The sequence below is a fragment of the Malania oleifera genome, chromosome 6 (assembly GCF_029873635.1).
Source record: "Malania oleifera isolate guangnan ecotype guangnan chromosome 6, ASM2987363v1, whole genome shotgun sequence".
Classification (NCBI taxonomy): Eukaryota; Viridiplantae; Streptophyta; class Magnoliopsida; order Santalales; family Ximeniaceae; genus Malania; species Malania oleifera.
The window spans coordinates 93,754,422-93,778,814 of record NC_080422.1 but is presented as its reverse complement, the minus strand read 5'-3'; the positions used below and the strand labels follow the sequence as shown (position 1 = coordinate 93,778,814).

Here is a 24,393-nt window from a genome sequence, read left to right as displayed (position 1 = left end):
GTTGTCGACATTGAATTTTGTCAAAGGGTCTAATGGTGGGAGCTATATGGTGATCCTCAAACAAGAAAACCTAAGGAAAATTACAACTCTAGTGGGAAAAAAAAAGACACAAATTATCGAAAAGTGGAGTTGCCACATGATTTTTTTTAAAGGGTAAAAAAAGAAAAACCCTAGGAAATCTATGGGTTAGAAAAATGAGATCAAAAGTACATTTGTGCATAAACAAGGTGGCTAACCAACCATTCTAAAAGAAATCAATCAATCAGCATCTCTATCAACACCCGTCTACTTTGAATGACAAATGAGTAAAAGAAACATCATCTACAATAAACACATAAAATATACAACTCCCATTATAAACTCACAATAAAACAATACTAACTAAGCAAAAAATGTGCAAGCAAAGCATGCCTCCAACTACGAATTTCTTACTACATTTAAATATTACATCCATTTAAAATACCTACTTTCAATTGGGGATGCAATTTCTCACTAATGCCAAATCTCCAACTATGCTGACCAAGTTTCTTTTATAAAAAAATTACTAAAAATATATACACGTGTATGCATACACACTTGATTCATATTATTTACAAATAATTTTTGTACATATTACTAGTACACTATTTAACCTATGTTACAAGTATCCAAACCATCTAAACTACCCCTTAAAGTACTATTCTCAACTTGCTATGAATATTTTTATTCTGTAATCACTCATCCAAATCCTCATTTTACCAACTTCTAATTTTTGAATATGTTTGTACGCAACATAGCTGATTAAATAACTTCCCTAACTTTCATTTTAGTTTTGATAATGTTCCATGATCACCCAATCAAGCAACCCAAAACACATCCTGAAAAGGCGTAGATTTGAATTTATATTAAATTTGAATCAAATTTAATATAAAATTTTATTAAATTTGAATCAAATTTAATATAAAATTTTATTAAATTTAATTTAAATCTACCCAAATCAAAATTCAAAGCAAGGTCCACAACCCTTTCGGTTTCATATAGAAATGATACCCCAATCCCAAATAAAGATCTTTAGGCATTAGATTGTTGCTTAGAGAATAATTAAGCCTAGTAAAAAATTTTGATAGGTTGGATGCCTCTTAATTGAAATAAAAAAGGTCACAATAATTTCCAAGTCATGCCAGCCAGCCAGCCAAATAATCAATCATAACATGTGATTCAACAAATTGGAAAAAAAAAAATAAACCAATTGAATTGATATAAAAGTCAAATTATTCGCATTACTTCCAGAAAATTCTAGCATGGCTGGTGTATCAAAATTCAAAAACGGGAATGTAACTTTTTGGCTTTTCACCTTCGCCCGTCGTGATTTACATTTATATGCTTTAATAATGCACTTGGAAGGATAGGGAACACACATGGTGTTAGAGAACAGGGTAAATCATGCTAATTACAGTCTGAGACTGCCCTGGCAAGCCAAGCTTGTCCCCTTTGATGAGCGCTCTTTTAACTTCATAATCATTCCTCCAGTTCACAGCACGCAAGCAGCTGGTCCAAGAAAAAAATTGTTCTTTCTATATTAGGCTGGAATAAAGTAACCTATGGTGAATTTTGAATCCTATGTCAAACCACAGTTTGCCTCGTTCAAAACTGCTAGACCCATAACAGCAGGTATCGGTTTGGTGCCTTGCCTCCAAACACCTCATTTCCGAAATACCAAAACAGGTCTGTTGAATCCAGCCTTCTTGCCTGATAGGCTAGGAGTAACATTTTCTACAGTTCTAAATCCAATCTGCAATCATATTAAATATCAGAAATCTAATGACCCGAACCTAAAACTTCAGATGTAATTTTAGAAGGAAATATAATCAAGTGCTCAATTCAACTAATTTTGAACCTCACTATCACTGTGCAAAGGAGAACATAACATGTACCTTATCCAGAAGTATTTCCTGAAAGCGTTCTGGATAGAACATTATATTACAATAATTGGCTGTTGCCGTCTGCAAAATAAGTAATAAGCAATGACTTAGTCGATGTAGTTCCAACATTTAAATCTCAATCCTACAATACGGTGTCGAAGCAGTAATGACAATTGAACAGTCGAAACAGACCAAGAAACGAAAAATGAACCAAAGCAACATATCCACACCACCACTCCTCGTGGTGGTGGGGCTCTTTTGCTCTGGACAAACTCCTAAGCAGAGCTCAAAGAATGCCCATCAGTAAAGCTGCCATATTTCAAAAATCAATCCATATAGACCTCCTTCCTCCATGGCACTTCTTTGTCATTAGGAAAGGTATGCCTAGTACAAATTGGGGTTTTTAGAACCCATCTTGGTTGAATTGTCATGAAATCACTATTTATGTAGATAAAAAGAATAGCTAGAACACAAGGGAGAAAATGCATAGAGCAAGTTCATTACCTCAGAGACACGACGGTTTTTTTCATATGAGTTCCATGGTTGAGGTTCCAACACAAGAATGCCGCCCTGTGCATGATAAAAATGATAAAAACAGGAAACACAGTATTCAGAAAAGGGAAACTCACAATGGAAGGCTTGGTCTAGGCCGTACAATAAAAACTATCCTGAAGCTAATTAAATACCAATCATTAGTTGAATATATATAAAATGTGCAAGAATTACTTGATGGAGAAGTCTCCAAATCTTGGCAAACAGCGTAATCAATCCGTCATCTCCCCAGTTCAGATGAATCCATTTGGTTACGCTAAAACTGCATAGGAGACAGGCCCATTTCACTACACCAGCAGCACATTTATTGTTGAAATTTGAAAATAATTAACTTGCAAACGAGACAGTATATGGTTGCACTTAAATGAGTTCAAATGCAATTTTTTCATCAAACAAAACAATATGGAAGTTTCTGGTGCAGTGTTGTCACAAAAGGCTTTCCAAATAGTTAAAGTGTTCTTGAGAAAACTAGATCTAAACAAATTTATAAGGCTCCACTTGTTCCACATAAAATGACCTAAAACATATTTCCTGCATTTTCTGATGTTCAGGCTTTCCAGAAACACCATGCATTCTTTGTATTAACCAAGTTCTATCAAGCCATAAGTTCAGTGAGGCAGAATCATAAAAACTGGGATAATATTTAATGGCCAGACCTGGAGTATTAAGAATTGCATCCTGCACAATCTAACTTGGGGCAATGATGGCACAATCACTGGAACTGATGGTTGGACAATGGTAAAGACTAAGGGGGAGGAGGAATTGCCCCTGATTGTTAATCATTTTTTTGTTTATGTTGAAATCCACTTCATTACATGTCAGAACTTTAAAACATTAACATATGTAACTTTTCCTCAGCTCAAGTCATGAAATTTTTAGAACCATGACCCCTTCAAGATTCCCACATTCTTTTGCATTTAATAACAATTTCTAAGATTGCTTACATTTTCATAGGAGTAAAACTTGGAAGGAAAGGACTTACCAAATAATTGTGTCATAGTGCTTCTCTCGAGGTGGATGCCAACTCTTAACAAAATCTTCTTGTCGAAAAGACACTATTTTGAACAGGTCTCTTCCATCAGAAGGAGAACAATCCCTTGTAATCCCCCTGATCTCCTCATTTAATGGTGAAGTTCCAACTTGCTCTGTGCCATTTGCTCTCTCTACAGCCTCTAATCTAGAAGCCTTTGAATGCATCTTACTGGTAGATTCCATTTTCACAAACTTTCTAAGGTTCCAGTAAGCATCCTCAATTCGATCTGGAAGACAAGAAGATTAAAAATTAATGTTCAAACACAAGCTCCAAGTCAATCCTCAAAAAGTACCCCATTTATGACCTCCTGCGGGTAAAACAATGTGCAATAGAAACCAAACTCATAGAATTGTAAAATCATTAGAGCAAAGCCAGGCTCAGCATGTAAGCATGTTAAAACAAGATCAACTGATTGAACTAGTAGGCTGCATTAGGCAAATTTTGCGATGCAAACAAGAAATTCAATGTTTGTATCTAACATCATTCTAACTGTAAGCATCAGATTGAAAAGCTAATCAACAAAAAGAGATGGGGAAAAAAGCAAAATTGGAATGTTGGGGATGACATCTGCATATTACAATGACTACAAAATCAACAGATCATTCAAAATCCCGATTAACACGTACAAATTCAAACATCTCATCCAAGTCAACACTTATATTATATGAGCTGTTTAAGGTTTAGCCAAATTTTATCAATTACCTTTTATGCCGCCTTTAACTAGAACAGGTCATCTAGTCTACATCAAGAATTGTATCTGCTGCTTATAGACACAATTGTTGTCCCTTCAATTAGATCAGGAAAAAAATCTCAAATCACAAAACAGCTTTTCATTATTTCCATAATTTTAAAAAAAAAAAATTTGAGTTACTGCTAATCCGTAACATGTGAAATAAAAAACAGTTATTAGCTTGAGCTGGGTTCAAGTTTTAAATCAATGGTGCCAAGGACAATCTTCTCAACCAGTATTTCATTGTTGGCGAGAGAGTAAATGGGTTATAGCCACTGGGTCTCAAGCTCAAGTCAACCATGTTCTGTTCACATGACCAGGAGGAGCAACCCAAGGAAGGTGTGCAGGTCAGGTCAGCCACAAGCTGAAAGGAGTGATGCAATGAAGGAGAAGTCAGGTGAGCCGTGTGCTGCCACATACTTCCTGTGTGAGCAGCAGCAACCACCGAAGGAAGGTGCACATCAAGTTAGCCATGTCCGGTCCATGAGGAGTGAGTTAGAGAACACACAGGTCAGTCACCCCCTGTGCTGCCCAGATGACCAGGGAGGAGGTAAAAGCTCAGGCACATGCTCCTATGAAGGAAGACTTGTTTGCGAATATGAGAAGTTAGAGGTCAGCTGTCCTGCACTTGCCACATGGCTCCCAATTCATAGAAGGGTTAAACCACCTGGATGCAATACAATAGAAGGGGAATCTGGGAGGGTTGATACCCCAAATAGACTTGGCCAAATTCTGTGTGTGTGTGTGTGTGTGTGTGTGTGTGGGAGGGGGGGGGGGGCGGGGGTGTGTTGATGGCAGTAAGGGAAGACACATTTGTGTATCCATCTCTCTCAACCCCTCCCTCACTACTCTGCTGTCCAACTTGAACATCAGAGAGAATACTTGGAGGCCACTGGGACCTCTCACAGCATTCTTCCCTGGTTATGTTGTGCCGATTGCAGGGGTGTTGGTACGGTGGATGATTTTGGGTGGAAAAAGGAGCATTTACAAATTAAGAAAAGATGAGTTAATTATACATGTTAATTATACAGTTGGGACAAATTTCTCTTTTCCTCTTTACAAGGTTATATGGAAGGTCAAAATTCCCCCTAAAATCAAAGCGTTTCTTTGGTTGGCTGTGCTATATAGGATAGATACTAATGACTTGTTGCAGATGAAGGGACCTATAAAGGATCTCCTTCCTGATATTTGTATGCTTTGCTTTAATTGTTCAGAGTGTTGCACACCTTTTCCTGCACTAAGATTTTGTATGGAAGGTTTGAAACAAGTTATTCAATTACTGTGAAGAAAGCTGGGTTTGTCCTAGAACAGTGGAGTTCTTGGCAATTTCTTTTGTAGGGTTTTGGAGGAAGAAGGAAGAAATTGCATCATGGAATTGTGCTATATTTGCAGTGTTCTGGGGCTTTTCGAAGGAAAGTAATGCGTGTATATTTGCAGGGAAGAAATAACCATATTGGTTGGTGTGGGAAAAGATTCTTTTTATGGCTTCTTTATGATGTATGGGCCATGGAAACTAAGGGAATGTGTGTTTCAGAAGTTCAGCGTGATTGGAAGTCTTCTTAGGGAGTCTTGAGTTTCTCGTCCTTTTTCATTTTTGCAATTTTCTTTTTTGGTTTTCCTGAGGATTACCAGACTTTGTTAAGAAGATGTCCTCTCTCCTGCTTGTAAATTCTATCTTCATCTAATGAATTTTTTTTTCTATCAATATATATAGATATATATATATAATAATGTGAAACAGCATCATTACTTATAAGTTATAAAGCCGGTTTTGACTAATAACTTATATATTGATTTATTATCTTTCACTTATTTTATTCCTGTAAATATTTCCCTAGGGAACATCCCGATGATTAAAGCTTGGAACTTCCATCTTGGAGGTGAAGGTTTCATGTCTGAATCCTAGGAGAGGTGGGAAAGGGGTGTAAGATGGAATATGGGCTACCTCCTGAATGTGGGCTTCCAACTGATCAAAATAATAATAATAACTATGTAATAATTAATTAAACTTTTGTATGTAAACTAGACAGTAAAGACAAGTTTTAAGTGTGACTAGAACCTTTCCAACATTGAATAATGCACAGGTTTTGCCAATACATCAGTGGAGCTTGTAACAATGATTTTATGCATTTATGAAAATGAGCACCACGGCTCAAACCTGTTATCAATCCTATTTCCAACAGGAGAGGTTGACAATTGAATCAAAATTTTCTTTTCCCATTCCTTTCGCACATTCATGCCTGTCAATAACCACATTACTATTATTTTCTCTTAGATGCGCCAACCTTAATGCTCTACATGGCAGGATATAACATTCTGCCTATAACAAAAAAAGTAGAAAAGAATATGTTAAGGAACATATTGTAGATGGTGAAACTACATGCATATTGTGTCTGTTCATATCATCATTCTATGTACTAAACATACAGAAGCATAGAAGACTATACAATATATCACAAACATAAGGGCATTCACTGACATAAGGCAGACAAATGATAAGCTACTAGCCTTCACCCAACATGCCACAACCATTGAAAACAATTGAACCATTGAAAAGATGCAATATTTCAACTAGTACCAAATACGCTAGCCAATACAAAAATAACGTGTACTGATTCTTACTGGAGTCTATGTCTACGCCGAGAATGCTCTGGCACCGAAACTTTTTTGCTGTACAAGAAATGAGAACATCATTAAATCATGGTAAAAGACAAAATAAAATGCGACAACCCACAAATTTCATATGCACCTCATACACACAAGAAACACAATCCACAGACAACTAACCCAAAACAAAGGAATAAAAAAACATAAGATGAAACATACACATGAGAAATTTCAATATTTTAAACTGGAATCAGATACAACATGCTTAAAATTATCAAAATGGCTGTACTTGTTCCCATATTGTAAACATCATATTCCCTTCTCATTATGATTAAACATGAAGAGATACCAATACGAAGCTAAGAACGACACTTTCATTATTGTTCATTTTAAAAAAATTTATGCAGTGTTAAGCCTAAAGTGCAAGCATTATACAATAATTTCTACATGCACAAGCACACAGAAAATAAGGCACTGCATACACAAATGATATTAAGCTGAAAGGGTGCTTCATAAAACAGGAACTCATAATTATTCATGTAGAATTACTTACCAATATTAATAGTTATCAACCCGTTATTGCAACCAATATCAAGACAGTCTTTGTCTTCAAACCATTCTGTCTTTAAAACTTTGAAACGAGGATCTTCTTCGACATCTTGACCAACCTAACAAAGCAAAAAATGTCATACTTTTTAGAGTACGGAAGAAGGCAAACATGTATATGCCAAATTACCCCCTCGCCACACCCACTGAGAAAAGAGAAGATAAGCAAAGACCCTCAGACTTTAATAACTCACCTCTCTCAACAATTTCAAAAAAAGGTCCAAATAAATCATGAAAAAGATTCATAACCTCAAACAAATACTCTACGTACTTTACAAATTTAGCAGCATTCTAAAACACAACAAAAAAAAAAAGTTTTAAGTTACCCGCACTATGCAGCACCAATCCTATTTTAAGCACAAAAAATCCAAAATCAAACTACATTGACCAGCAACTCACATGGCAACACACACATGTATATTTGGATAAGACATGACAATACATACATATTGATCCAAGTCCAACTATTTTTAATACCAAAACTCATCATTAAAAACACAAAAAAAAAGTGCAAATTCATTCAAGCACTCCCACTGTGTTTGGTTTTCCAAAATAAACCAACAAAAAATGTCCAATACTGCATGAGACTGTGAACCCAATTTAACTCTCTTTTCCCAAGAATCCTCAGAATTCCAGCAAGATCTGACTTATAATGTGAATAATTACTAGAAGCATAACCATTCAGAGAAAAAACTAATAAAGAAAAGAAGTTATTACAGAGAAATATTACGCGATAGCCATAATAGTTCTTGTAATTGCCATAGGGAGCAATCTCCTTGCGCTTTTTCTGGGTGTTCTTTACTCCAGCATCTTGCTTCTTCTCCATTTTTGTCTGCTGCTTCTGATTCTCCTTGTTTCTTCCCCTAGAAAGGAGCTCTAATCATATTATGTGAAAGCCATATAAACTAACTTGATTGCACAAATGCTGAATCAATATAAAAAATAAAGATTATGCTAATTCAATGGAGCAATGATTTATCAAAAAATAAAACTCATGCTTATGCATGTCAAACCATGTCTTTAACAGTTTGTGTTTGGTTGTCAAATTTTTGACACATGCTTTTTTTAAAATTCAAAAATCACTATGCAAATCAATCAAAATTAAATTTGCTAGGTGCTTATTACCATTGAAATTATTTATTGTGAAGCTCATAAACTAACAAATATTTAAATTTTAACAAAAACAAAAACCTTAAAATAAATAGTTTGGGAAATACACACAGGAATTTATAGCATGAATGATTTTTAATGCTGCCAAAAATTTCAACAGCACCGCCACAGTTTTGTACATTTAATATTTTTACTCTATAAAAATTTTAAAAAAAATAATTTCATGTACAAACAGCAGTAGCCAATCCCATATCGAAATCAACAACCACAACGAACTAAGCATTACAAAAATTTTCAAGGTTCAATGAATTATGGACCAGCATTTACAAATTACGTAAGTGTTTTCATAATCATTTAATGAAAACAAACAAAAATTAGAGGAAAAATATGCACATTTAAGCATGCTTATATGTTGTCTTCCATGGTTTAGGCTTCAAAGTTCAAACCGTGTATATGTATGCCTTCTTCACACACTCAGAGACTTCCTCTCAGCTTAACACAGTCAATTATCCTATGGAGAGAGAGAGCGAGAGAGAGAGAGAGAGAGAGAGAGAGATGTTAATTAGATACAAGTTTCGAAATTATGTAAACAATCTAGTAATTATTCAACTAAGAACACTGATTGGTATAAAATTACATCCCTGCAACTGTAAAAGGAACCACAAATTTTAATTCAACTAAAACAACATCACCGAAAATGGGGCCATAAAACAACATAATGGTTAAGTATTTGATTTATAATGAAATTGAATTTAATGCATACATCATTCAATAGAATGAAAAAACACTACTGTTAATTAGGAAATCATTAAAAAAAGTAATTAATCAACAAATAGTATTAATTTGCTTTTAAAAAACCAAAAAAAAATCCTATATAGTACTATAACCAATGCCTATTAAGGGGAAAAAAATTTGAAGGGAAAAAACAGTTTCTCTCAGCACAATTTAGCGCGACAGATATAACATGCACCTTGACGTTCTTCTGCAAATCGCGAGCTGATTCTTGATTTCTCCTGTTATTTTCAAGTTTGTTCATCAATTCTTGTTAGTTTTCTGATTCCTTGATTGCAATGGAAAAGATGACTTTTCTATAAAATCCTTTGGTGAAAGGTGATAAAGAGGAATCTTCAAGTAATATGAAGAATCTTTCTGGCATTGATATAGAAAAATTGTTTGAGAAATCTGATAAAGGAATAGAAAATGAAGATTATAAAGCTTCCTCATCTTTCAGCTGGAAGAACCTCTTTAAATATTCAAGTGTTCGAAGTTCAGAATTAGAGTACTTCAAACCTGTTACTTCAGAAGGCAGAAAATTGGTGGATCCACCTATGGAGGTCTTTGAGCTTGGTTCAGACAAATGGAATTATGGAAGGACTCTACCATAGGAAAATTTCTAGGCAAGCCTCCTTATTCATACATAGATACTATAATTGAGAAGATGTGGAAAAAGGGAAGAGTTGAAATATTTTCTGTAGCTAATTGAGCATATATTTTCAAATTCTTGAAAGATGAAGATATGATATGGATGCTAGAAAATGGCCCTTGGTTCATAGGAAATCATCCCATATTCTTCTTTGAATGGCAACAAAAAATTGAAATGGAGGAATTGAATGTAGAGAAAGCACCAGTTTGGGTAAAATTCAGTCATATTCCTTCAATTTATTGGACAACTCGAGCCTTGAGTTACATCACCAGTTCTATTGGGTGACCTTTGTATCTAGGTTTTGCTACAAAGCAAATGAGAAATTTGTCATCTGCCAAAGTTCGTATAGAGATTGATTTTACTCAGGATTTACCATATTTTGTTGATATTATGATGCCAAATAAGGAAGCAGTCATAATTGATCTGGAATACTATTGGAAGCCTACAAGGTGTGCTAAGCCCACTTTGGGGAGCACTTTAAATAAAAGTTCTTATACCATTTATCACTTAAAATAAGCACTTCTACAAAAAAAGTGGCGTTTGATTTGCAGTACAACAAACACTTCTTGTTCAGAACCACTTTTTTGAGAACTATTTAAGTAAATTTTAAAAAGCAATCTAGGATAACTTTTTGGCCACTTATGCAATAAGTAGCATTGTTAAGCAAATTTAGTGGCTATTTTATAATTCTTTTTTTTTTTAAAAAACATTAGAAGATAATCCTATATTATTTTATTATGAATTATAATATATTAATTATTAATGAAACATAATTCAATTCTGAAATGAAGAAGAACCATCTATTAATTTAAATTAAAATTAAAAATTAAAAATACCAATTTAATTAATAATATTATTTTAACACAAATTAATACAATAATCATATGTCATAAATATAAATTAAGAACAAGATTATTGATAATTAAAAAATAATATTATATTATTTTTACTAAATATAAATATTTAAATGTCAATTAAAAATAACAATTAACATGAGTATTAATTAAATTATTAAATAAAAATTAAACATATATTATTTTAGTATGTGTTACATCCTAGTAATTATTAATAAAATATAATTAAATTCTAGAATTTAAAAAAAAAAAGAATCATCTACAAATTTAAATTAACATTAAATAAACTAAAAATTTTAATAAATTTATTAATACTATTTTAAAATAAAGTAATGTGATAATTATATGTTACAAACATACTTTAATAAGAAGAATATTATTAATTAAAAATAATATCATATTATTTTATTTAATGGAAAATATCTAAATTTTAATTATAAAATTAATATAATTATCATTTAAATTTGAAATATAAAAACATTAATATTTTTATTTAAAATATATTTTAAAATAGATGTTAGTTATTATAATTCAATTCTGGATTGAACAAGAACTATTTATTAATTTAACATTGAATAAATTAAAATTTTAAATTTAACTTATAATATTATTTTTATCATAATTTAATATGATGGTAATATGTTATAAATATACATCAATAATAAGATAATTATTAATTAAAAATAATATTATAATATTATTTAATAGAAATTAATTAATTTATAATTAAAATAATTATTAACAAAATTGTGAATTAAAAAATATTAATATTTGTAATTCAAAATTTTGTTTAAAAATAATCATGTAGACCCTATAGAAAAAGCAAGTATCCAAGGACCACTTATTTTAAACACAATCAAACACTACTTATAACTTTCAGCACTTTTCCAGTTGAGCACTTATTATCAGCACTAATTAAATTCAGCACTTTTTTCTAAAAAACACTTCTACATAAGTGGTTCCAAATGATCCCTTAGTGTTTGAAAATAGGCCATGCAGAGAAGAATTGTAATGCTGTGAAAACCTCAGTTGCTAAAGAAAAAAAGATGGATAAAGAGGAGTTAAAAGAAGATATTCATAATTCAAGAGTGACTGTAACTAAGGTGAATCAGATTGAATTTGCCAGTGGAGTTACCAGAGAATACAATTGCAGAACATTCTGCATTAGAGGAAAGATCTGGAGCTAGTGTATCCAGATGCACATTGTTGGCAAATGAAATAAAGTAGAATCAACAACATATCAGAGAATTCTGGACAAAAATTCTCATTATCCTTGGGTAAAAACATCGAGATACCAAAACAATGAGATACCCACAAGGATCACTGAGCATGTGCCTGATATCATATAAATTTGGATCCCTGGTTGTCATTTAGAAATTCTTATATTCCGGGGGAAGATTCTTACCGAGAATTACAGAGGATAAGGAGGCTTCTGGTTGGTGGTCTTTTTGCAAAACATTCTTAGAAGGCAAAGGAAAAATAGATAACCAGCCACAGCAGAATCAAGGTCTCTCTTGCAGATACTGTGGATCAAGAGATGCAGTGAAGAACGAGGCCAGAAATCCTGAATTTAATGGGTTCACAAGTGAGTGCAAATTCGCACAGACGGTAAATTATGGATATTCTGGTGGTCGGAGCGGGGAAACGTCCAGTCAAACTAGCCAGGAAACTCAGTAAGGCAAGTCACTCGAAATGGAGAGTAAATCTGGGAGGAAGTGACTCTCAGACAATTTTCAGATCTAAATCTGGTTCAAATTTAAAACTTTATTCTCTTATAAATGGGCTGAAAATCTTAAATATAGAGAACAATTTTTACATTACGCAGTTTAGGCCGGGGGGCCTATGTTTAAAACCAGTCTATCCGTTAGGCCCAAGGTGGGGTCGATGGACCAGTCTAGCTTGGGTAGAAAAGGAAAAGTCCAGAGTCACTAAAAACCCAGTCCCTGAAGGGGATTTTTCTAATGATGGGGGCCTGAATGTAAATAAAAAAGGGATTTCAAAGCAGTAACAAAAGGGAAGTCGGAGGAGCAATTGAACTTGAACAGGGAGGACACTCAACTTTCGCTAATTATAGAAGATCCACAAGTTTTGCAAACACAGAAGAAGTAAGGGAAAGGTGTCGCAATTCAATCACCTAATCAGTCACCTAAATTCCTAATCAAATCAGCCATGAGTATATTGGGGACACAGCAGAGTTCTCAGAGAAATTGACATGTGAAGACTATACAAGGAAGGCTAGAAGTGCAGAAAATATTATGGAAACTGAAGTAATAACCAGCAAGAACTCGGGCAGGGCTTAGGGTATGGAAAATGCAGATTCTCATAAGCAAGGAAGCAGCCAGGGGGTGATGTTGGATAACCAACAAATGGATCATATATCCAACTGGGATAATGAAATGGAAGAAAGGTATGAGGATGACAATAATCTGTCATGGGAACAAATTCAGGAATATGAGGATGTGGGCTTTCCTTTGTCTCAGCTGAAAGATATAGTTAATTCAGAGGATGCTGAAAATTTAAAGATACACTTGAGCAAGAGTCAAACTGCTAACTCAACATAAAAAGCACTCTCAAAGGAGGTAGGGACTCTTGTCAAGTCATCTTATTCTGATCAATATGGTAAGTTTCTTTCAAGGTTTTTCACAGGTTTTTCACAGGTTCAAAAGATCTTTTTGATGAGGAAGCTTTGGCTGATAATAATCTCTTGGGGAAATCTTCGTGCTGTTCTTCTCCTCTCAATCTTAATTCTGGGTCTATAACTTCTGATGTTCTAAATGAGTGATTTAATTCTGGCAAAGACTATGCCTGGGCTTGATCTAATTGAAACAAATTATCTTCGCCAAAGAGTTTTAGATTCTGTAGGAGGGACTTTAATCCTTGACCCACTGGGGAGTGAGAGGAACAGCTGGAACCCACAGGACCTTTTAGATAATTGGAGTGCTCCATAGTAAACCCATTAGGCCAGGTTGTCAAAGTGGCTCTCTCTCCTAGAACTTACGAAAGGAAAAAAAAAAAAAAGTGGAAAAAGAATATCAAAAATCAGCCTCTTGTATAAATTATGGAGTGGGGAAGGGAAAAAGAGTTAGGGGCAGCAAGTTGATAGAATGAATATTGAGCTGGAACATTAGAGGTTTGGTCTGTCTTGATAACTGTTGTCAAATTAAAGATATTATAGTCAAGGCTGTGCCTGACATTGTTATGATCCAAGAATCTAAATAAGAGATGGCGGATGAATTTCTTGTTAGGAGCATCTGGGATTCTAGATTTAAAGACCTGTCAGTTCACTTAGAAGTCATAGGCAAGGGTCAGTGGTGGTTTACCTCAGTTTATGGTTCCAATGATCCTCAGCTGAGAAGAATTTTTTGGGATGAGTTAGCTGCAGTTCATGGCATGTGTTCCCCTAGCTGGCATTTGGGGGGCAATTATAAGGTCATTGGATTTCCAAATGAAAAATTGGGTGGCTCCTGAATTACTTCAAGCATGAGGGGTATTGACATATTTATTAGGGATTGTGAATTGAGGGATATTGCTCTTCCAACTGCTCATTTTACTTCGTTCGCTGATGGCTCTAGCTCTGTAGCTAACTAGGATTGACAGGTTCCTGTCTGCTACTAACTGGGAAGATGCTTTTCCAACTCTTACCCAAGAAGTACTCCCCAGAATTGCTTCTAACCATTGTCCCTTAATTCTTGAATCTAACCTATTAAATGGGGCCCAACTCCATTTCGATTTGAAAACATATAGCTTAATCATATTGATTTTCGAAGTTTGATTAGGAATGGGGGAAGTGCACTGTGGAAGGGTGGGAAGGTTTTTTCTTTATGAAAAAATTGTATTTGAGAGAGAAATTAAAAAGTTGGAATATTGAGACCTTCAAAGATGTTAGATCTAGAAAAACAAATATTCTCAAGGAAGTGGGAGCGATTGATAGACTAACTGAGGCGGGTTTCATTTTTGAGGACGTTGCTGGGAGACGTCTCCAGTTGTCCAATGAGTTTGAGCAAGTTGCTCAAGGGAAGAGATGAGCTAGAGGCAAAAATCTAGGATGAAATTGGGTCAGGAGTGGGGATATGTAATTCTAGACTCTTACATATAGGGGTGGGCAGGAAAAATCGAAAAATCGAACCAAACAGCAAAACCAAACCAAAAAATCAGTTAACCATTTTTTCAGTTCGGAGCTTTTAATCAGTTATCAGCTCGGTTTCGGTTTGGGCCCATTCAATAACCACAATTAACCAAACTGAACAGATATACTATAAATATACATATAAAACACGTATTATATATAATATCATATAAAATTTTAATAATTTAAATTTAAAAAGTTGTGTTAATCTAATATTCCTAATTAAATTTTATTTTAAATATTTTAACTTTACATGTTGATTATTATGAAAGAAAAAATATTACTATTGGCTTTTTGAGTTCAATCCCTGTTTTGATGCTGACAAAGCATGTGTATCTTATGTGTGCATTTAGTGTGTGAACAGGTTTACATGTCCGCACAAACATAAGATACCAGAAAATGGAAGCCAACAGGGACATAAAGCTCACAAACTCCTAGCGAATTCCATGGAAAATGAAAAGCAAAAGAAGAAGATATTTCGATGTTATCTGTATTGCATTTTATTTTTTATTAATTGGTCTGTAACAATGCATGCATCTGCATGATATGGATTGATTGCTCAGACAACCTTAGATTGACCTTAGGGACCTAACCATTCACATAAAACTTTTTTCAAAATTGCCTAAATCACACAAAGGTTTTCAAAATAAATTAAGGTCAAAAATTAGGGCTTACAAAGAAGGTTGACCGACGTTGGATTTTTTGGCTTAAATTTAAAAGCCCGGTCGACCAAACCCTTCCAGTATTAATTAGCTCAGTCAACTGATCACACCATAGGCCGAAAATCAAATGTTTGACTAAGCCTCGGTCGACTGACCTTTGGCGTTATAAATGCCTCAGTCGACCGACCAGGCAGAAAGTCAAATCTTTGACTTGGCTCAGGCGACCAACCCAGATTTGAACTAATCGTCCACGGTCGACCGAACCTTAAAGCTTGTACTTTTCACTGCCTTCAACCGATTGACCAAATGAGCTAAAAACAGCTCGGTCGACCGAACCTATGAAGGTTTGGTTTTTCACCTTTGGCTTAGCCAACCAAGGTCTCCCCATAGCCGACCGAACCCTGTTCAAGACTCAAATTCTCGGTAAGTGTTCGGGCAACTGACCTTAGGTACCGGGCGACCAAACCTCTCGGGTTGAGTTATTTTTTAGCGCTAATCACGTCTTAATTTTAATTAAACATTTTCGGAAATACTCAGCGTGTCCCCAACAGTCATAAATTTCTGAACTCTATATATATCCCATCATAAACCAAGATTAGCAACTTTGATTAGCCTAAATTTTCTCTCAAATCCTTTGTTAATCAAAGTTCCCCCAAATCATTTTTATTGCTAAAATTATTCTTTTGGGGCAAAATCTTTTAAGCAAAACTCTCCAACTCTCTTTCACTCTTTCATTTCAAAATTATTCTTAAAGAGAGTATATTTATTTTGGGCCTTTATTTTTATATTCACATGCACTTACTCTCACTTAGGTTTTATCTTAAAAATCATTTTTAAAGAGAAGCCTTAAGATTTCTTCCGGTTATTTTTCTTGATAAACATTTTTGGAAGAAATCCTTTATTGCACAAATATTTTCTTGAGCCTAAACTCCAAATTCTCCAAACATTTTTATTAGAAAAAATCTTTGTTGGATAACATAATAATCATTTTGATATTTTCATATGTTTTATTTATGCAATAATTATTTAGATTAACACTCTTACTCTACTGAGCATAATGCATATCATTAGAGAGTGCATGTATTGAGCTCAAATGTGTACATTTCTACTTGTATTTTTCAGAAGCATTTATATGTATAAAAATGATTTTTATTGTACCGATTGGGTTCAGCCCGTTAATTAAACTAGGAAATCTCAACCCCATAAGTGAGACCGGTTCAGTTCAGCCCAAAAATTGAACTGGAGTGTTTCCGCCCCGTAAGAGAGACCAGTTGGACTCAGTCTAGTAATTGAGTTGGGGTTTACCTTGCCCCATAAGGAAAGGTTGTAACGGCTTCTGCTCCGCCCATTTAAGTGGGTAGGGATAGTATAATCCTTGGGAGGTATGCCCAAGGCAAGGATATAGGCTGGTTTGACCAAACCTTGATAACAAATATCACGTGTCTCTCTCTCCTTATCTCATTTAAATTACTGCACTTTAGTTCCCATATGTGTAGGCTTGCTTATTTACTGTTATAATTATTCGCATACACACATTTAATTTAAATAAGATATGCTGCACTGTGTATGTCTGCACTAATAGCCTAATCATTTTACATACACGCTTTTAATATTGAATGAGATATGAACTGTGGTGAATCAGCAAATATTTAAATTAGCGAAAAAGTTTGAAAACCCAATTCACGCCCCCTCTTGGGATCACACCAATTCCAACAATTACTTTTAGTAACTTCAAATTTTTAAATTATACTTAAAGGTTCGGTTTGGTTAACCATTGGATATTGGTCTAAAAACCGGTTAACTGAATTTCAGCTAACCGTTTTAAATGGTTTGGTTTTGGTTCACATTTTCTAATAAACCGAAAATTCGGTTCGGTTAATGGTTCGGGGGTAATGGTTCGGTTAACCAAACCATGCCCCACCCCTACTTCCATAGGCTAGCAAATGGCAGGAGAAGAAAGAATTTTCATCAGAGAGCTTGAGGATGATAGAGGAGAGACTATTAGGGATTTGGATTGTATTGCAAGGCCGATTATTGATTTTTATAGGAATCTCTTTTCAGAGGAGGATAAGGGGAGAGCTATGGTCGAAGGGCTGGATTGGTGTCCCATATCGACTAATAAAGCAACCTGGCTAGAGAGACCCTTCAAGGAAGAAGAGATTAAAATTTCAGTCTTTGCAATGGATAGAGGGAGGGCCCCTAGGCGATGGTTTTACTTGGCTTTCTTTCAAGATTGTTGGGATATTTTTGAAGGGAGACCTTCTCAAAGTTTTTCGTGAATTTTTTTATAATGGGATAGTAGGAAGGAGCATAAATTCTACTTTCATTACCCTAATGCCTAAAAAGGATTGTGCAGTTAAAGTCAAAGACTTTAGACCAATTAGCTAGTCACAAGTGTTTATAAGATTTTGACTAAGATGTCATCTAAGAGATTGGCACAGTTCTAGAGGATACTACCTCTCTTAGCCAGAGCACTTTTATAGGTGATGGACAAATCCTTGATGCTGCATCGATAGCTAATGAGGTGGTTGAATATGCTGTCCGTAGGAAAGAGGGGTCTAGTGCTGAAACTGGATTTTTAAAAAGCCTATGATAAGGTGAACTGGAGTTTCTTGGACCAGGCTATAAATAGAAAAGGTTTCAGTCTAAGGTGGAGGAAATGGATTAGAGGGTGCTTATCTTCTGTGGTCTTCTCTGTTTTAGTTAATGGGGAGGCTAGGTCTTGGTTTCAAGTGCCCAGGGGTCTTAAACAGGGGGATCCCCTCTCCCCGTTTCTCTACACTATTGCAGTTGATGGTTTGAGCAAAATGATTGAGAGAGGAGTTGATGGAGGGCTGGGTGGAGGGAATTAAGGTAGGAAATGAGGAATGTGTCATTTTGCATCTCCAATTCGCAGATGATACTATTCTCTTCCTCATAGATAACATGGGTTGCTTCTCTAATTTGCTAACTATCCTCCAGATTTTGGAGAAATCATATGGTTGAAGATTAACTTTTCCAAGAGTGGTATGGTGGGCCTTGGCATTAATGTTGACCCTTTTATTAGGTTTGTGGGTTGTGCGGTTTTGAATTGGCCGATTATCTATTTAGGTGTTCCCTTGGGTTGTAATCCTAATGCTGATTTTTCTGGGATCCTGTCTTTGGGGGAGTGACTAGGAGACGATATGGGTGGAAACAAGTGTTCTTTACCTTAGGGGGTTCGATTAGTCTTATCCAAGAGTGTCTATCATCCATTCCGTTGTATTGTCTCTCTCTTTTTGGAACTCCTGTGAGAGTGGTGCACACGTTTGAGAAATTAATGAGGGATTTCTTGCGGTCAAATGGGGGAGATAGTCAAAGAGATCAGGATAGGTTGGGAGACTCTGTGAAAGTCTTAAAGGGAGGGAGGTCTGAATCTTGGCAATTTGGCATCCAAAAACATTTCTTTGGTGGGGAAATGGTTATGGTGCTTGCCTTTAGAATCTAATTATCTCCAGCATAAGGTAATTCGTGGTAAATTTGGTCTGCTACAAAATACGTAGGATTCTAAAGTTGGAGTTAATACTCGTACAAGTCCTTGGAAGTTCATATCTAAATTTATGATTTTTCTTTCCTAAAATCTAGTGCATGGTGCGTAATGGGGGGCAAATTCATTTCTGGAAGAACCTTTGGATTGGGGAGATTCCATTAGCTATTGCTTTTCCCTGTCTTTAATGAGTCTCTATTCTTCATGATACTATATTTCTGATTTCCATTTCAGGAGATATCTCAACAATAGAGAGATTGATGAGTTGGCTCTTTTGACCAATTTGCTTGATTCCTTTATTTGGGGAATGATAAAAGGGTTTGGAATTTAGATCCTTTTGGGGATTTCCCTTGTAAATCTTTTTTCTCTTATTTTACTTGCAACCCTAATGAGGATCCTTTTGGTTTGTACTCTATGATTTGGAAAGCTAAAGCTCCGCCAAAAATAAAAGCTTTTATTTGGACTACAGTGCTTGATAGAACTAATACTAATGATGTACTTCAGAAGAGAATGCCTAATAAGGCCCTATCAGCAGATGCCTGTGTCCTTTGTTTGAGTAGTGGAGGGACTTGCTCACACTTGTTTCTTCATTGCCCCTTTACTTGGGTTGTCTGGAATAAATTATTTGGTATATGTAGTGAAGACTGGGTTTGCCACTCCACTTTGAAGGCTTTTTGTCCGCCACATTTAGGGGTTTTGGAAAAGGAAAGGATAGGAAAGCCTTGTGATTTTTTTGCTGTTATTTGGTGTGTTTGGTTTGGAGTCTTGGAGAGAAGCGCCAAATTATCAAAGGGGTGGCCATAGATACTAATTTGGTTTGGAGTAGAGTGGTTTGTCTTGTATCATTGTGGGTGTTGGCTAATTTCGTCATGTTTCTCTGGAAGACTGCAGCGTGACCGATTGGCTCTGCTTCTTTGACCTGACTTTTACATTATGATGATCTCCTGGTGTAATTTTTTTTGTTATTGTTGTAAAGGGAGGATTTCTCATGCTCCCGCTTTTCTTTTCTCTTCAACTTTTTTTCTTTTGTAGTGCATTCTTATCTCTTCTAATAAATTTTGTTTGTCAAAAAATAAAACATGACGTGTTTTATTGCATGTTGGAACAATAAGGGTTTAAACAACCACTTAAAAATCAAGGAAGTTAAAAAATTAATGAATAGCAAAAATTTTCAAATCAAGGAAGTTTAAAAATTAATTAATAGCAAAAATGTCAACTCTTAGGCTTATTAGAGCCTAAAATAAACTCTGAAAAGTATGCAACTATTACTAGTTCTTCATGTAAGGATTGGATTTTCCTTCATAACTATGAAGATTGTGAAGCTATGGCTACGATATGGATTGGATTATCCAGCTTTTATAAAGTTGATGGATGTAAAAAAGCATGTTCAAGCAACATCAATCTATGCTCAGTTGCAGGATTTGCAGATTTGGATAAAAGTAGTATATGGTTCAAATTCTGGTCAAGAAAGAACCCAGTTGTGGAGTTATCTCAAAGATTTTCATTCTCTAATCCAGGGTAAACCTTGAATTGTGATGGGAGATTTTAATACTATAAAGGACTTCGATGAAAACAGATCTGAAGTTCCTCTTAATTGTATATCATTTATGAAGGATTTTCAGCGATTTCTACAGTTTACTGTTCTGGAAGATTATGCTGCCATTGGTCCTTGGTTCACTTGGTCTAATAAAAGGGCACATGGTTAGATTGCAAGGAAACTTGACAGAATTTTGTTTTCTTCTAAAGCTATGAAAGTTTGTTCTTCTACTCAGGCTAAATTTCTTTCCCATGGTGTATCAGATCACTCACCAATGATTATCAAGCTGGGTGGTTCAAATAATTGTCCAGTTAGTATTCCATTTATATTTTCAAATTGCTGGACCAGGCACCATTTTTTATGTCTGTTGTGGCTAATTCTTGGAATGTAATCATTAATGAGAAACCTATGTTCTCCCTCAATATGAAGTTGAAGATTCTTAAAAGGTAAACTCAAGCAATTTCATAAACAGTGCTACAGTGGAATTAGTAACAGAATCTGCTACAAGAGAGGAAATGCTTGAAGCCCAAAAAGGAGAGTTAGAGGATACATAATTGCTTCTGCTGCTAAAAAGAAAATGGATGATTTTCTACACTTATTTAATGCTGATGAAAGATTTTTTGAGGCAGAGTTGACAAGAACAATCATTTCTTTTCTGTTGCTACTAAAGAAAAGACGGCAAAATCCCAGATCAAATTTCTGATTTCCTCTGAGTTTCTCTCTGAATTCAGCTGAAGACATGAAAAAGAACTGTTGAAATTTTAGTCAAATCTACTTGGGAAGAAAGATGAAAAATGTAAGGAAATGTAACAGAGAAACTCAAGGAAATTTTGAAGTTCTGTTGGAACTCAGATTGCAAAGAAATTCTGGGTAAGCCTATCTCTGAAAAAAGAAGTAAGAGATGTTTTCTTCTCCTTTTCAGAAGATAAAAATGTAAGGAAATGTAACAGAGAAACTCAAGGAAATTTTGAAGTTCTCTTGGAACTCAGATTGCAAAGAAATTCTGGGTAAGCCTATCTCTGAAAAAAGAAGTAAGAGATGTTTTCTTCTCCTTTTCAGAAGATAAAACCCCTAGACCAGATGATTTTGGTGATAAATTCTATAAAAAATCTGTTGGAATATTATTAGCAAGGAGGTTCCTTCAGCTATTTTATCTTTCTTCAAGGATTGTCAATTGCTTAAGCAGATTAATGCCACTTTCATTACTCTGGTTCCCAAAGTTAAAATTTCTACTCTTGCCAAGGGATTTTGACCTATAGCTTGTTGTAATCTGTCATATAAATGCAAGACACAGACACTTGCAAATAGGCTTCAAAAATGCGTTGGAAATTTTGTTAGCCTAAATCAAGCAGTTTTTCTAAGGGTAGATCAATCCACGATAACTATATTCTTGCTCAAGAGTTGATTAATGGTTATCATTTAAACAAGCTTCCTGCTAGACTTGCTTTGAAGGTTGATTTGATGAAAGCTTTTGATTTAGTGCATCGGGAAATCATTATATTGGGTCACTTGAATGCATAGATACTCCAAAGAACTTTGTTGATTGGGTTAGGGAGTGTATAACTACTCCTCTCTATTCCATTATTTTATAAATGGCAAATCTGAATGTTTCTTCAAAGGTGAAAGGGGCATTCAACAAGGGGCAGCTATTTCTCCTTGCTTGCTTGTTATGATCATGGAAATTTTACTAAACTTATAGGTCATGCTACTGCTTATGGAAAATTGGCATATCATCCTAAATGCAGAAGAATTAATTTGCTGAATTTGAACTTTACTGATGATTTACTTACATGAGCTCATGGTGACTTACATTCAGCTAAATGTATTTAACAAATCCTGCATATATTCTACTTGTTTACTAGCTTGAAGTCTGATAACTCAAAATCAGAAATCTATTACTCTGGTTTAAATGAGGAAGAAGCAAGAAGAATTACTCAGCTGTTAGGTTTCTCATTAGGCACTTTCCAAGTTAAGCATTGGGCCTTCCCTTAATCTCAAAAAGGATAAGCAAGCAAGGTTGTGAAATACTGATTGCTGACTGAGAAGATCTCTGGCAGAATTAACAGGACTTCTAAGCCGCTGTCTTTTGCTGATAGACTACAGCTATTGAAATCAGTTTTGCAGATTATTCAAAGTTATTGATCTTCAGCTATAATCCTTCTTATTTCTGTAATAAAAGATTTGGAAAGAAAGTTTAAATCTTTTCTTTGGAAAAGGAAATTACTGGAATTCTGGCTCAAGTAAAGTCAAGGTCTTAAATTTTGATTTAGGCTCAAATTTTGAAGCTCCAAAAGTACGGAAATTTCAATTTCGATGTCAATTTCGATTTCGATTTAAAAAAATAATGGAAACTAGTAGTAAAGCATGGAATTCTTTGTGAAACTTTAGAAATGGTTAACAAAAGCAATAATATAAGTTTTTAGACTAATATATTACAAATTAAATACATCTATGTTTTGTATGAGGTGGAAAAGTTGTAAATAGTATGTGTATCAAACATATTAGTAAGATAATGTACATTAAACATATTCAGTTAATGCAAATGAAATTCATAAATTATTTAAGTATTATTTATTACAAAAATATTGATAATTTAGACATGAATGGTTAAACAAAATATTATTGTAAGTTTACTTTTTTCATATAATTTCAAAAGCACTTGCATTAATATTTTGTTTCAATAAAAAATAAATTAATTTAAAAAGAAATTTCACATCACTCCTAAGTCTCATTTGAATTTCGACAAAATTTCATTGTATAGTTAAAATTTCAACAAGTTTCGCTAAAATTTCGACGTTTCGATAAATTTCGGATGATTCGTTGAGATTTCGACGGAAATTATGTAAGACGGAAATCGACTGCCATTTCGATTTCGAGGGTGACGGAAATTGGAAATTTCGATGGAAATTGGAAATTTCGATGGAAATTTCAACAATTTCGTGGAAATTTAACACCATGAGTAAAGTCAAATGGAAAGATATACATATAAGCTTTATGACGAAGGAGGATTAGATCTAAAATTATTAGTTGGCAGGAACAAAGTCAATCTGATTAAACTGGTTTGGCAATTATGCTTCTCAAAGCAATTCTTGTGGATGATTTGGGTGCATTCTTATAAAATTAGAGGAATGAATCTCTGGGAAATAGGTGAATCCTCAAATGATACCTGGTTTTTGAGAAAGATCTAAGAGAAAGAAATTCAGCATATCCTCTCATCAAGTACCAGGTTGGTTCTGGAAAATCAATATGTTTTCCTTTTGATAATTGGCATGAGAATAGTCCTATATTTACCATTGTGGACCTCATCAACATGATCTGGCTACCTTAAAATTTGATAAGCTTGAAAATTTTATTCAAGACAGAACTTGGAAATGTACAAAGAGAATTACAGGGAATGTGCAAGATTTCATTAATCAGATCAAATTCTATCCTAACTCTGCTACTAATCATTCCGTTAAATGGAGTATAACAAGCAAAGGGATCTTTACTTCAGCATAAGCTTATAGCACAATCAGAAGAAGGAATTCAAAAGTGTCCTGGGCTTCTACTGTTTGGCAAAAATCAAATATTCCAAGGTGCAGTTTTACAAGTTCGCTGACACTGCTGACATTGGAAAGGCTTGCTGCTTGGGGAAAAACTGATTGTAATCTTTGTCATCTTTGTAAAATTGAAATTGAAACAAGAGACCACTTGTTTTCTGCCTGGTCTTGGAGAAGTCAAATTTATTCAAGTGTAAGCAATAAATGG

At 34.7% G+C, this 24,393-nt stretch overlaps 1 protein-coding gene across 4 annotated transcripts in view; it reads right to left on the bottom strand.

Moving 5' to 3' along the window:
- Positions 1 to 1,212: 1,212 nt before the first annotated feature.
- Positions 1,213 to 24,393, bottom strand: part of LOC131157082 (probable RNA methyltransferase At5g51130) — a 28,301-nt gene continuing 5,120 nt past the window's right edge. The window contains exons 2-10 of one of the 4 annotated variants that reach the window (XM_058110958.1): positions 8,949 to 9,050; positions 8,160 to 8,292; positions 7,377 to 7,491; positions 6,839 to 6,886; positions 3,436 to 3,712; positions 2,628 to 2,715; positions 2,406 to 2,471; positions 1,914 to 1,982; positions 1,213 to 1,771 (exon numbers count right to left, since the gene is read on the bottom strand). In XM_058110958.1, coding sequence (XP_057966941.1) covers positions 1,682 to 1,771; positions 1,914 to 1,982; positions 2,406 to 2,471; positions 2,628 to 2,715; positions 3,436 to 3,712; positions 6,839 to 6,886; positions 7,377 to 7,491; positions 8,160 to 8,292; positions 8,949 to 8,962 — 900 coding nt within the window. In that variant the 5' untranslated portion in view covers positions 8,963 to 9,050 and the 3' untranslated portion in view covers positions 1,213 to 1,681. Of the gene's footprint in view, positions 1,772 to 1,913; positions 1,983 to 2,405; positions 2,472 to 2,627; positions 2,716 to 3,435; positions 3,713 to 6,838; positions 6,887 to 7,376; positions 7,492 to 8,159; positions 8,306 to 8,948; positions 9,051 to 24,393 lie in introns of all 4 variants that reach the window. The other 3 variants (XM_058110961.1, XM_058110960.1, XM_058110959.1) reach the window with 3 other exon arrangements.